General features: G+C 41.9%; 1 protein-coding gene and 1 long non-coding RNA gene across 9 annotated transcripts; one reads left to right on the top strand and one right to left on the bottom strand.

Moving 5' to 3' along the window:
* Nucleotides 1–44: 44 nt before the first annotated feature.
* LOC128401005 (uncharacterized) lies at nt 45–2,730 on the top strand. Its single transcript, XR_008327411.1, has 2 exons — nt 45–145; nt 2,405–2,730. It is a non-coding gene; the product is annotated as an uncharacterized LOC128401005 (long non-coding RNA).
* RNF212B (ring finger protein 212B) lies at nt 1,139–12,542 on the bottom strand. Of its 8 annotated transcripts, none has more exons than XM_053363807.1 (11): nt 10,637–10,782; nt 8,921–9,062; nt 8,125–8,177; nt 6,820–6,894; nt 4,374–4,489; nt 3,703–3,763; nt 3,486–3,514; nt 3,250–3,296; nt 2,821–2,863; nt 2,433–2,490; nt 1,139–2,011 (listed from the first exon to the last, which is right to left on the bottom strand). In XM_053363807.1, the coding sequence occupies exons 1-11, from the start codon at nt 10,679–10,681 to the stop codon at nt 1,949–1,951; spliced, it is 732 nt and encodes a 243-aa protein (XP_053219782.1). In that variant the 5' UTR covers nt 10,682–10,782; the 3' UTR covers nt 1,139–1,948. The 8 variants fall into 8 exon arrangements, with proteins under 8 accessions (XP_053219782.1, XP_053219783.1, XP_053219787.1 ...); XM_053363808.1 differs by having other exon boundaries at nt 1,139–1,973; XM_053363812.1 differs by lacking the exon at nt 2,821–2,863 and having other exon boundaries at nt 1,139–1,973.
* Between the last annotated feature and the right edge of the window lie 1,188 nt (nt 12,543–13,730).

Genomic DNA, 13,730 nt, shown 5'->3' with positions numbered 1-13,730 from the left:
AGGGAATATCATCCCTCACCCTGGAACTCACCTGAAGAATAAACTTTGAGTGGAACCTGAAGGAGTAGCTGCAAAATAGAACAAAGTATTATGCCTCAAGTGATTATCGGAGAGTCTGTGGAAAGGTGACAGGAGAAGAACAAAGGTAAGCATGTAGGACTTGACTTTTCTTAGATACAATAATGTATTTGCCCATTTAAAAGAGGGGAGCAATTTCCCCTCTTGGACATTGAATAAGCTTTGAAGGAGGCTGAATCTTGCACTCTCCTATTCCTGGTCTTCCATTGCCACCTTTTGGTCTTTTGTATTATTTGTAGTCAAAACATACAGCATTCATAAGAACAGAGTCTGGGATTCTGAGTTATACTATTTCTGATACTGGAGGTACAGTATATGCTACTAGCAGCCTTCAATAGTCTTATGCTTCATGAATTTGTCTAAAACACATTTTTTAAGCCATCCAAAGTGCTGACCATTACAACTTCTTCTGGTAGCAAATTCCAGAGTTAAATTATGTGCTGTGTGACTAAGTTGTTGTTTAGTCGATTAGTCGTGTCCAACTCTTCGTGACCCCATGTGTGACTAAGAACTTCCTTTCATCTGCCAAATTCATTATAAAATATCTATTGGCTTCTAGTATTATGAGGAGGAAAACTCTATGTAGCTTCTCCATACCATGCATAATTTTAGACACTTCACTCTCGTCCTTCCACCTTATTCACAATTTCTCTAAACTAACCCCCCACCAAATGTAGTAGATTTTCCCCATAATGGAGTTGCTCCAGTCCCTTGATAATATTCATTACCTTTTTCTTAACCTTTTCCTGTTCTACAATATATTTTTTTTACCAGAACTGTGCACAGTATTCTCAAGTATGGTTGCACCATAGATGTGTATAATTGTATTGGATATATCACCCCTTTTCTTACTATCCTGTACAATTTGGCCTCATAGGCATCTCACAGCTCATCTCTTATTCCAGATCATTTCTGCACAGGTTAAAAAGCAAAAGTACTAATACCAATTCTTGATGACCAGTATTGTAATAATATATTATGTTAAGAAAATTCTATTTATTCTATTTATTCTATTTATTCCTACTCTCTGCTTCCTCTTTAGCTAGTTACTGCTATGGTTGGTAATCATACTTGTGAGTTTTTGATGAGGAATGTTTTGAAAGTGTTTGGCACTATGTTTGACACTCTCAAAGAACTGCAAAATGTTAATGAGACAAGTATTACACTTGTAGTAAACATGGTAGTTTTAATTCAGCAAGTCTTTTTATGTCTGGCAGTTCTTCATAATGCTCTCCACCAGCTTTCCTACAAAATTAAGCTAACTGGGCTGTACTCTCCTAGATCTCCTTGGATCCACCTTTTAAAAATTGGTGTTACATTGGCGATTTCCCAGTCCTCCAGTGTGGGGGCTGATCTTACAGGCAAGTTACATATTTCCATTAAAAGATCAGCAGTTTCACCTTTGAGTTCTTTAAGAATTCTTGAATGGATGCCATTTGGATATGATAAGTTAATTTGTTTTTAATTTGTCAGTATGGCCTGGGACCTCGTCTCTTGTCACCACTATTTCCCTTGGTTCCTCAGGCTCTCTTCCTGAGAAAATTAGTTCAGACATAGTGACCTGCCCTATGGCTTGTGCAATGAAAACTGATGCAAAGCATTCATTCAGCTTGTCTGCAATCTCCTCTTCCTCCTTTAGCACACCTTTGACTCCTTTAGACACAGGTCTAACTGCCTCCCTAGCTGGTTTCCTGCTTCTAATGCATATAAAAATACTTTAGTGTTGGTCTTAATGATTTTGGTGGTGTGATCCTTTAATTCTTTTCCCTACCCCAATCTCTTATTGTCTAGTTTAATTTCTTTTGCCAAATTTTGTGTTCCCTACCTTTTATCTGAAGCTATTTCTTACCATTTATAGAGTCAGCTGGGGTCATCCTAGTGGATCCTGTGGCATGCTGGGTACAAGTGAGAAATCTCTGCTTTTTAATATTATCTAGAAAAGTTATTACATGGTAAAATAAGCCAACAACATTATAAACACCTTAATTCTAAATTTTACATTACAATTCAATCTGCACTTGTTATTTATATGTCCTGTAGGCCTTATCAGACAGATGATATTAACAGCTCCCACTGACCTTGTTGCAGTTATTGCCTTGGTGAGTCCTTGTTGGCAACAGGAGAATAGTTCTTTTGCCATGGCAATGTATTAAGTACTGAGCACTAAGCCTTGATAACACAAAACAGTAAACAGTGTGTGACGAGGACAAGGCTTCTCTTTTCATGGGCATATTATATCAATGGCTCCTGGTTCTCAGAATTCTCTGTGACACTGAGTTTTTGAAGAACAAAAACAACATATCCATCTTATCTTTTCCTTTTCTAGGTAAAGGACAGCAGTGGTGGAGACTCACTTGCCAGTTTGATAGCTGGCTGGTTCTGGAAGAGATGGCATCCATGGAAGATGAGCGACTATGGAGAATAGAGGCACAAAAAGTCCAGGAGTCACTGGTGGGAAGGCTAGATAGGCAAGCAGACAGATAATATCTATGCATTGCCTCTACTAAGAGGTCTAGATTCCTAAACTAGAATTCAATTTTTGATGATAGGATACTGGACAGAGGAAAGATCATAGCATGAAGTGTACTGTGTTTAGAGTTGGAATTTTGTTTTACTTAAAGAGGAAAAAAATAAACTGAAATTCCTCTGGAATTGTGAGCAAATGCCTACATTTTTGCTGTTGTTTTTATAACAATGCCTCACACCTACAACCAAAGAATATGAATTTCCTGATTCACCTACCTGACTACCTCACTGGAGTGCTGGGAAATAGGTTGTGGTGTAACTGCAAAATATGAAATAGGTTACTGTAGAGACAGTAACAACATACTGTGCTAGAGAAAAGATGTTGGTCTGAGTCATTATAAGGAAGGTAATAAATATGCATCTTCAAGGGCCAAAAAGACATGTGCAAACCTTTACCCTGATTTTATAGAGAAATATTTGAGCATATGTTTGTACCTGTCCATCCCTCTCAGGGAAACATGTTGGATTGCATGTGTGTACATGTGCAAAGGCATTTTTTAGATAGGTAAGTAGCCACTTATTGCTATGTGTTCAGGGCCAGAACACATGCATTCACATGCTCATAAACAAACAGATACACTGTAATGTGAACATTTGCTCAAGGGCATTGGCGCATGCCTACAGAGGCCCCATCTTTCTACCTACCTCTGGGTGATGGGTGTGTGACACCGACTGGCCTCGGAGTGCTGTTTCTGCAGCAAATTGAAATGAATTTTGTTCAGTCAGGGTCAAAGGCATGTGACTGTGCCCCAGATGTTTTGCTGCCCTGTGGCCTCAAACTCAGCTCTATCGTTTTGCCACAGATACGTTGGTTGGTGTCTACATTTTATGTGCTGCAGTTCCTGGCAAATGTTCCAAGAAGGCAGAACTAACACACTGACCTGCTACTCTGGCGGTGTCTCGGAAAAGCCTGTTGAGAGAAAAGGGTGGGTTTGCAGGACCCAAATGCAAATATATGTAACCTGCAGGGAGGTTGATTCACTTTTCCCATCCCAACATTGACAAAGGCATGGAGGAGCAGAACTGGTTTCTACCAGCAGATGGTGTCTGGAACTCAATCACAAAAAATGTGATTTGTTTCCAGCAAAGGGCTCCTACCTTCATGTTGTTACACTTTTTCTTCAGTTCCCTGTTCTCTCTCCGTATTGCCTCCAAATTCCTAAGCCAAGGGGAGTAGGGGGAAAGAAATGGAAGATAGGTGGTCTGACTAACTATATTGCATTGCCTTACATTAATACATTATATTACATCCAGTTATACTGTTGACCCTTTAGGCAGGAACATTTTGGCAGAGAGATGTGGGATGTATGTCTGTGGGGTCATGCAGACCAATAGTTCCATTTCACATTAACATGTCATAATATCTAGTACTAATGGAATAGGAATATGGTCCTTTTAAAATAACAGTATACATATTTATCCCCATTTGGTTGCTTTATGTGTATAATGTTAATGCAGGAGCTCACTCCACCCCTTACCAGGATTCTGCCATCAATCAATAATAAAAGAGCTGCTTACAAATTAAACGAGAATTCAAGAATATTTCATATGAACCTTCTTTATATTGTTTTCAGGAGGGGGAATAGGTTATACTGGGAGATAATGACTGGCCCAAGATTACCAAGTGAGTCTCAGGACTAAACAGGGATTTGAACTTAGGCTTCTGCAGTCCTAGTTCAACACTTCGATGGTCTTCCTCATGACAGCTCTACTAAATCCTGCAGCTACAACTAACACTGTTTGCCTTAGTTCATGGGAACACAACCTGCTTTTCTTGGATAGTTAGTTTCTGGTGAGCTTCCTGAAGAGCTCCCTCTGCTTTTGAAGCATTGTGTTTGTAGAAAGAAACTAAAAGCTCCATCTGGCCCTTCTGGAACATGCACACCTAGGAAGAGAAACAAAGGGAATGAAATAAAAGGATTGAAAAGCATGTGGGGGCAACCCAGTCTGCAACCCAGTCAGATGGGCGGGGTAAAAATAATAAAATTAATATTATTATTATGTGCTCTCCTGGTCAAATTTGGGGACTGTGACTTGCTTCAGGAGATCAGAAATGGAATATGGGTCCTTTCAGCTCTAGGGAACATACTAGACAGGAAGCAAGTTGCATAGTGCAGTGGTACAGCATTTGCCTTACATATAGATGGTCACAGGGTAAATGGAGCAGTGACCCACTCACCTCAGTCTGCCCCCAGTTAGTCCCCACTTGCCTACCTCCTTACAACCAGCCCTGTCATCTTCCTCTTCCTTAGACTCAGTTTTACCCTTGTACAACTCGACAGGGAGAAAGACAGGAACAAAACCAGAATTAGTGGGCTCTGTCTGTCTTAGGTTCCACCTATGGTGGACCTCTTTGCCTGCTGCCCTGCTATTCCCAATGGGCACCAGCCACCACAAGACACAGGCTCAATGTCTACCAATCAGAGTAGACTGGGCTAAATGAACAAGTTGTCTGACTTAAGGTTATATAGTTTTGCATGTTCACTCCAGTCATATGAGATGCACATCATATTGCACAAGCGACTCAGAGTTTGTGCTAATGGCTGTAATTGAACAAGGTGATAAGAGCCCCTAAACTGTTTTTTAACTCTGAGAAATTAAGAAACAACCCATGAGTTTGCTAGGGGGAGCTTTTAGAAAGGAAAATTGACAGAAAACTCTGGCATATGTGTCTAGCCTTTGCCTGCTAATACTTTGAGGGAGCTGCAAGCTTGCTCCATTCAAACAGGTGGCTAAAGGTAAGTACTGCAATTAATTACAGGGTATCTACCACATACTTAAAGTGCAATATAAAGACACAGTAACAACTTTGGAGTTAAAACTCCTGTTTCAAAATGTTGGAAAAAACATGTTGCAAAAGTGTATCAAGTTGATAGACATCTGAAGTACTTTAGTGGGCATGCATAGCTAGTGGGGTGCAAAGGGGAGGTCAGAAATAGAGAGCTTCCTGAAAATATTGGAAATGCAGCAATTACAATATTCACCTACCTGAAATTCTTAGATAGAGAGACACCCTTTACACTTGTGGCACCCTGTTTTTAGAATTCTCTCCCATGGTCAGCTCTACATTGCTGTATTTTCAGCAGCAGGTAAAGACCCTTTAATTTTTACAGGCCTTATAAATGTGTTCACTGTTTTAAATACTGCTTGATTCTACTGTTTTATCACTGTTTTCTTTAGACTATGCTTTTGTTATTTTAAAAAATACTTGTAGACTACCTTAGGAACTTTGTTGTTGAAGGTGTGATATATACACATTTCCCAAATAAATAAATACCTTTATTATTGTCACTACAGTAATATGCACCAATGAGAAGTAGTATCATGCTCAGGAGAGGGAGCAGGTCCATAATTACCAAGGCTTGTGAGATATACCTAAAATGGCAATCCTGGCAGATTTTAATGTTCAGGTGCTGCTGATTCTGCTGAAATTCTATCTGATTATTAACTAGTTGGTCTGCATATTTATATGGCTCTTTTATCTACATTTCTTATAGTAATTAATTAGCTAAGTTGGCAAAGAGGACCACTATTATTATTAACCCTTCCCCAGATTGGTTATTAACTAGTCCTATAAATGACCTTGGATTTAACCCCACCCCCATAGCCCCAAGCCGTTGAAAATGGGGTGAAATGTAACTTCTTTTCAAATCATATTCTTTGTTTATTAGGCTAGGAAATTAAGCTGCTGCAGCTGCTTCCAGACTTGCTATTTTGCAGCTAGGATTCAATCACATACAGTATTAGCAAATCCAGGTTGCTCAGTGTTTAGTTTACTTAACACAAGCCTATTTTTAAAGAACAAGCTTTTGAGGGATAAGGAAAGCGATAAAACATGTACTGGAAAGTGAGAGCTATTTGCTTGGTATAACCTCCCTACAAACAAATTGGAATGAATGTTCATTATGCAGCCAATTTCACAGAATCTACCTGAAAACTTTGTACAAACAAATGAGATCAATGTTCAATAAACAGGTTTCTTCCTTGTTTGCAGGAAGGACCCCTTAAACATACTTCAGAATACATTTTCAGCATACACTTCTCCCACTATCTTTAAGCTAACCTGCTTTTTCTGACTGGATTGCAGACTCTGTCTTTAAGCTAACCTGCTTTTTCTCAGAGACCCACAATTCCACAAATTCACTCCATGTTTCTTGACTGTCACCAACATTTTAGGACCTATGAGACAATGCTCACAGGGTATGTCATTCTTACCTGAGATAGATGGGTGATATAGTTGAGAGCAGTTTCAACAGGGCTTTTGAAAAACTTTTTTTCATCTTCTTTCATCTGTAGATCAGAAACACAAAGAGGACAAGATAAGGCCCAGGCTCTTTATTATCTTCCAAAGAGGCAAAGCAAACTGAGATATTCTAGGTTTAATCAGCTGGTAATGTATTTAAGAGATTGATGTTCAAATCCCTTGTACAAACCATGGCTAAGTGTGAATGCACAAGCATGCAAGCATTAACAGCAGAGTTACTTCACTAATTCCCTGGCCCGGCTGCACACACATGCATGTTTTCACAGCAAAACACATGGCCACTTTACTCTGTTTCTTCAGAAAACCTGAATTGATGTTAGCTCCGATTGAGCACTAAAAAACGGGTTTTCACAGGGAAAGGAAAGCTTCAGGGCAAAAATAACTAACACTAGGACATAGAGCTTTTAAGAATGGACTTATGACTGGAAAGAGTAGGGCAAAAAGGTAAGTAAGAATATGGATTGAAACTACTTTGCAAATTAAAAGTACATTATACATACTGGATTTTAATTGCATCCCCTGAAATACTTACAGATGGGTGTGCTGTTCAGAGAAACAAACTAAGAGGAAGGTGTGTTTGGCAAACCCTCAACCTGATCAACTCCCGCCTGGAAACCTATGTCCCTACTGTGGAAGGACGTATAGATCCAGAATTCGCCTCCACAGTGACTTACGGACTCACTGTTAAGACCATACTCATGGAAGACAATCTTACTCGGCTACGAGTGATTGCCAAATAAACTGTTCAGAGCAGAAACCTTGCTCAGTCCAACAGCCCCCAGCCCTGTATTAACAACTAATTAAATTAGACAAGTGTTTTCAAAATTGTAACGTTTTAGCCTTATAAGAAAGTATTGTGTATACTGAATGCTCCCACTTTCTTGGGAAAGCCTTTATTCTTTGGGCGCCATACATGGATGGAAGCCATTAATCATGGGCTTTTTCCTCCTGCCATACGGCCATAGCAAACTGTTTGAGGGTCAGGTTGCATCTTTTTAAAAGGGCCGCTTTGTAAACATAACCACATCCTCAGATAGGAAAAGCTAGCAGCCCTGGATCTCTCTGGTGGTGAAGGTGGGTGCATCAAAGTTGTGCCATCTTTCATAATTCTGCTCAATATTTCTCCCTCTGTTTCATAAAAAGAACTCCATACATTAGCCAAAATGGATGTGGTACAACTAGAACATCTGTGTTTCAAAAAGTCCATGGAAACAAAGGAGAAGATAAGAGTCTGCTTTAGACAAACTACAACTTACATTATTATTGAGAAACAAGTATTTGCAGCTGGTTCCACATGATGGGCATTTATCTGTCAGGATTAAAATGCAAAAGGTGTTAGAATATGTGGAAATTTATTATAAATAATATAAAAGTTCTTATATCACAAGATGGGTCAATCCTCTATAATTATGAACCAATCTTCAAATTTGTTAGATCAGAGGTGACCTATATAGTGAGTTCCAAATATGAGGCCCATCATCCATGATCATGGGAGTTGGGAATCCAGCAATATATGGAGGGTACCATGTTGGCTACCCTTGCATTAAAGGTAAAGGGACCCCTGACCATTAGGTCCAGTTGTGGCCGACTCTGGGGTTGCGGCGCTCATCTCGCTTTATTGGCCGAGGGAGCCGGCGTTTGTCTGCAGACAGCTTCCGGGTCATGTGGCCAGCATGACTAAGCCGCTTCTGGCAAACCAGAGCAGCACATGGAAATGCCATTTACCTTCCCACCGGAGCGGTACCTATTTATCTACTTGCACTTTGACGTGTTTTCGAACTGCTAGGTTGGCAGGAAGCCTTACATTAGATGGTCTTTAAAAAGCAGATTTGAAAATTTTAGTATTTCTGACTGCTGGCTTTTGCTCAGTCAAGTTCTATTGTACGGCTGACGAATCAAAACATGAGCAATATGTTTTCATGTGCAGGATGCAAGAAACTCATAGGAAAGTTCACTACCTAGTCATCTTCTGAGGGTGTGTGTAGGAAGGCAGCATTGGTGACTGGATGTTGCATCCCAGACATGGTATAAACATCATGCTGTTACTCTTACCTGTACCAGCACATTTTTTGCAAAATATGTGTCCACAGCTGGTGACGTAATAGTCAGATGCGTCCTGGATAAAGCACTGGTTGCAATGAAACCAGTCCATGTTGCAAGAAGGACAGGTGAGGCAGAGGTCCTCCCTCAGCTTCTGTTAAGAAAGGTACAGTATATAAGGAGGATATGTAAAATTTTACCAGTACATGGCACATTTAAGACCCATTGATTTCAATGGAATAGTTAAACTTAATCCCTTCCCTTTGAATAGCAGGTTCAGAAAATCACAGGATTTAAAACTTTAGCAGTAAAGAAGAAAATATTACGAGATGCAGTTCTACTGCACTCTTAGCCAAGAGTCCAGTACCGGTACTTTGTGGCCACCACCATAAGACAAACGTGAATCTGAGGTGCAGATCATCATGATTGTTGTTTTTTAACAGCAACACTATCCTCCTGCTTTGAAATGACAGTTCACATCTGTGTTGTCATATTGATGTTTCTTTCCACAGTGGTGCTGCAACAGAGGCAACCAGATCTATAATTTTTATGGTGTAATTTGTTTGCATTGGTGTAAATCATGATGAAGCAGCAGCTTTTTCTGGCCTCAGCACCAGATTTAGGGTGGTTTGGGCAGTTGCCCTGTATAGGGTACTGAGCCAGGGGACACAAAATCAAGAAAATCAGTAATTGAGAAGGTCCATTTGGGGGCACCAAATTTTGGCCTCAGTCAGGGCACCATATTACCAAAGTCCACCCCAATGGCATGCAAAATTCATGAGCAGATTGATGGGTCTCTGTGCCTCATAACCATGGTTTTTGGGTTGTTGTTGTTGTTTGCACCACTGGCGTATCAATCTCTACAGCCACAACAGGTGCTTCAGCCTTTCAACAGTTTTTTATTTCACCCCAAAAGGCATGCTTCTCCACTGTGACATATGGATGGCAACAAACACTGGGTCTATGACTTTTATAATGTAGCCCATGGACCTGAATGCATGGTTAGGATTTGACAGTGGATTTGAGGTAACTTAATGTGCAACAATGTGGATCCAGATTCATTTTTTGCACCACACTGATGTGCCAGTGTGCTGAAACCATTATTTTTTACTGTTCAATCTGAAGAGTGTGATTTGATGGTAGATTTTGGAGGGCGAAATCCAAAATATACATGTTTTCACACACTTACAACCTGGTGTTTTTGATTATTTTTTACTATGCGAGTCCATGGATACAGATATGAGTGGCGATTTGGTGGCAGGATCTGTATCTTGGATTGTTTCTGCGCCATGGAGGCACCTTAGGTGCATTTAGGTCTGTGCTTTTATAGTGCAGTCCCTGGAAAAGGATGTTGAAAATGGTTTGAGGGTGTTTTTATGTGGCCTGCACTCAAAAATCAAATGAATTTATGCACACAATAGATTAGTATTAGTCTTTTAAGTGTGTGTTGTGTCTCCTAAAATGGACAATTGTCTGAAAGCAGGGACAATTTATAGTATCAGGGACAGGTACTAGAAAAAAGGGACTGTCCCTGCCATCCAGAGATAGCTGGAGGCAAATTCCTATTAAGAACAACAAGGGAAGAACATGACTTAAAGGAAGTGCTGAAAGAATCCACATTTTGAAAGCGGCTTCCCCAAAATATCTAAGTAAAGGAGGGTCAGGGACCAAGGTCCTCCACCCCCACAGTAATAAAAAGGATTTTAATCAGAACAGCTCCTTCTATACGTCTTTTCTTTCTACCCCAACTCTTCTAACCCGCCTGTTTTTCATGCAGCGATTGCTGTCTGAAAAGTCAATTACAGTACTGTATAAAATTCTCAAATTTATAATTTAAGGCAGGGTCGCTTCACACGCCGATAGGCAAGGCAAGTTCCCAAACCCCTCCCCCGGCCGCTGCCTGTTTCCCGCCCTTTTCTCGAGACTACTTGGCCGCCTCGCGCTGAGCGAGAAACGACCGTTAAAAAAGGCGGGAAACGGGTTGCGCGGGGGGAAGGAATCCGGCGCGAGGACTGAAAGGGATTAAGGAGGAGGGGGGAGGGGGGAGGGGCGCAGATGGAGGGCGGCGTTGTGGCTCTGGAGAGAGAAGCAGGCGTATAAAAATGGCAGGGTGGGGTGGGTGAGGAAGGGGCTTTTAGCGTAGGAAGGGGGATACTGTGTGAAAACTAAGAAAAAAGAATGGAGGCAGAGGAGAGAGTTTGGGGGATCTGAAAGTGGGCTCTGAGAGTTGGCGAGGACGGGCAGGGAGTTTCTGAGGTAAAAGTGGGTGGGATTCAACTTAAGTATTACTCAGGAGTTGACCCGCTGAAAACGATGAACACCTTGTGCCCATTAATTTCCATGGGTGTCGTCCCGTCCCCCCACTCTCTCTTGAGTTTGGTTCATGGTCCAGCTGGGGTTTGGATGGGGGGGGGAGTTTTGGTCGCCATTTTTCTTGCCCTTAAAGGCATCATTTCTGCGCCAGCTCAGTGGGTAATTTTGGGGTGCCTCGTTGGTGAGAAAAAGCAAAGGAGATTTGGCAAGGGTTGTGGATCTTCCAGCTCAACCTCCTCACTGGCTCCTTGGATCTGTCCTTGGGTAGCTGTATGGGAAAATGGTAGACACTTGTCAGTAAGCTGCACAGGGAGATCCCGCAGATCCAAGCATTTCCAACCCAATTTTTCTTTGCCTCACGAAGCTGCGCTGCTGGAATCTCCTGCTGCTTAATGAGAGAAACCTGCCAAAATACTTTGGAGGAAGTGAGGAGCAATAAGGGGATAAAATGGCTTTTGAGGGCCGTAGATGCAGGAGGAGCCTAGAATGGGGAGGAGAACCTAAATATGGAGGGTGTGGGATCCTAATCTGTGGAGCTGTGGTCCTTTTAAACTGATACCAGAAGGAGGCAGAACCAGCAAGGCCAGGATGGATTTTATTTCATAGAATTAATACACCACTTGATTGTTTAAAAAAACCACAACAACAACCCTCATAGTAGTTTACAAAAAGGTAATCCGGTAAAATCAAGACGAATTCACAACCCTACTTTAAAACATACATAAATTAAAATACTAAAACAGATTAAAATTACAGTACTTCAATTTTCTAAGCATCTGGGTAGGTGTGTCTAAACTGGAATGTTTTTAGCAGGCGCTGAAAAAGAGTACAGGAAAGGCAGCTGCTTGATGTCAATTGGCAGGGAGTTCCAAAGTGTCACTGCCACACTAAACAATTGAGTTCTTACAAATGCGGAATGGGGATTATGTGGCACCTGTGGCAGTGCCAATTCTGCCGATTGAAGCGGCCAAGTAGATGCAGGAAGGGTATGACCTCCGAGATAAACTGGTTCCAAGTTATTCAGGGCTTTATATGCTAATCTGAATATGTCTTGAGCTTGGCTTGGTAGCAAATCGGTAGCCAGTGCAGATCCCTGAGTGCAGGTGGTATATGCTGACAAGGCCTTGCCCCTGACAGCAATTGTGCTGCAGCATTCTGCACCAACTGAATCAAGCGCAAGGGAAGCCCCACATAGAGCACATTGCAGCAATCCAGTCTTGAAGTAACCAATGCATGAACTACTGTGGCAAGGCCTCTCGGCCTAGGAATGACCGTAGCTCTCAGACCAGGTACCATGGGGGTAGCCAGGGTTTATTTTAGGGGGGCAAACCTGAGTTATCTGCAACGCAGTTGGTCAGTTAAGTATTTTTATTTATTTACGCCCATGCCAGCCGCAGTTGCTAAAATGCACTTCTAGCCATTGAGTCTCCAAATCAGAGAATTGGATCCAGAAGCACTCTCAAACTATAGGGAGCAGTTGAATCCTAGTTACCGTAAATTTCGAGATGGGGATGTGGAGGGAAGGAATTAGTCATGAGATGTTTACTGCAGTTTTGCTTCATGTCAGTTCCACTTTGATCTTGTTATTCCCCTTTTTCTTTCGTTCACGTGACTGCCTTAGCCCACAACTCTAATGGATTGTCGTGCAGTCGCTGCTGCTGCTGAGTCCCCACGCCCTCCTGCTTTTTCTCATCCTCTGCTGTTATCTTCTCTCCTTCCCAGCCCTGACCTTTGCTCTAGCCTGTTCCTGCTGAGATGACGATAAAAAAGAGTCAAGGGTGCTCCCCAAAGGCTGGACTTCACCCCCACATTGCAGGAGAACGTGCGAGATCAGCAGAGATAGCAGAGGGAGAAATGTGCCAAGCAAGGGGAAGTGGGGACATTGAACAGAAGGTGCGGGGGAAGAAGGAAGAGGAATAGTACACAGGAAAAGTGGGGGCACACAAAATCCTGTCATTCTGGTCCTTTTTTTTCCCTGTTGTCAAGTCTCTTTTCTGATTTTCCAGGTCTGGAAGTTGAGGGGCTTCCAAAAAACAGGTCCATCATGGAGCAAAATCGGCACTCCTGCCCCTTTTTAAAAGGGGATTTCAGTATATTGGCGGTGCACACACACATCAAGCTGAGTAGGGAGAAAGATTAAGCTCGTTAATAGACGCTATTGAGCAATAAACAGATAAACTGAAGCATCACCACAGTGAATGGTAGCGGCCCGGGGGAGCAGAGGCGGAGAAACCCGTTTCCGGAAATATCGCTATTATTTGCAGAGAACAATTTTGTCAGTGTGTGCCCTTACCGAAAGGCTTGGAGTGAATGTCAGCACAGGGTACTTTACAAGACTTGGCGGGGGTGTGGGGTGGGACGAACCTAAACTGATGTTCTTGCAATCTGAAACGTAACAAGAGGGAGCCACAGTTGCAGGGGTGGAGGAGGAAAAGAAGAGATTGGTAAAACTCTGGATTGGAAACGAGTTTTGTGAGGAAATCCAGCAGCGTGTAAACTTGGCATTGCG

Source organism: Podarcis raffonei, chromosome 13 (assembly GCF_027172205.1).
Source record: "Podarcis raffonei isolate rPodRaf1 chromosome 13, rPodRaf1.pri, whole genome shotgun sequence".
NCBI lineage: Eukaryota > Metazoa > Chordata > Lepidosauria > Squamata > Lacertidae > Podarcis > Podarcis raffonei.
This window is presented reverse-complemented; position numbering and strand designations above follow the sequence as displayed.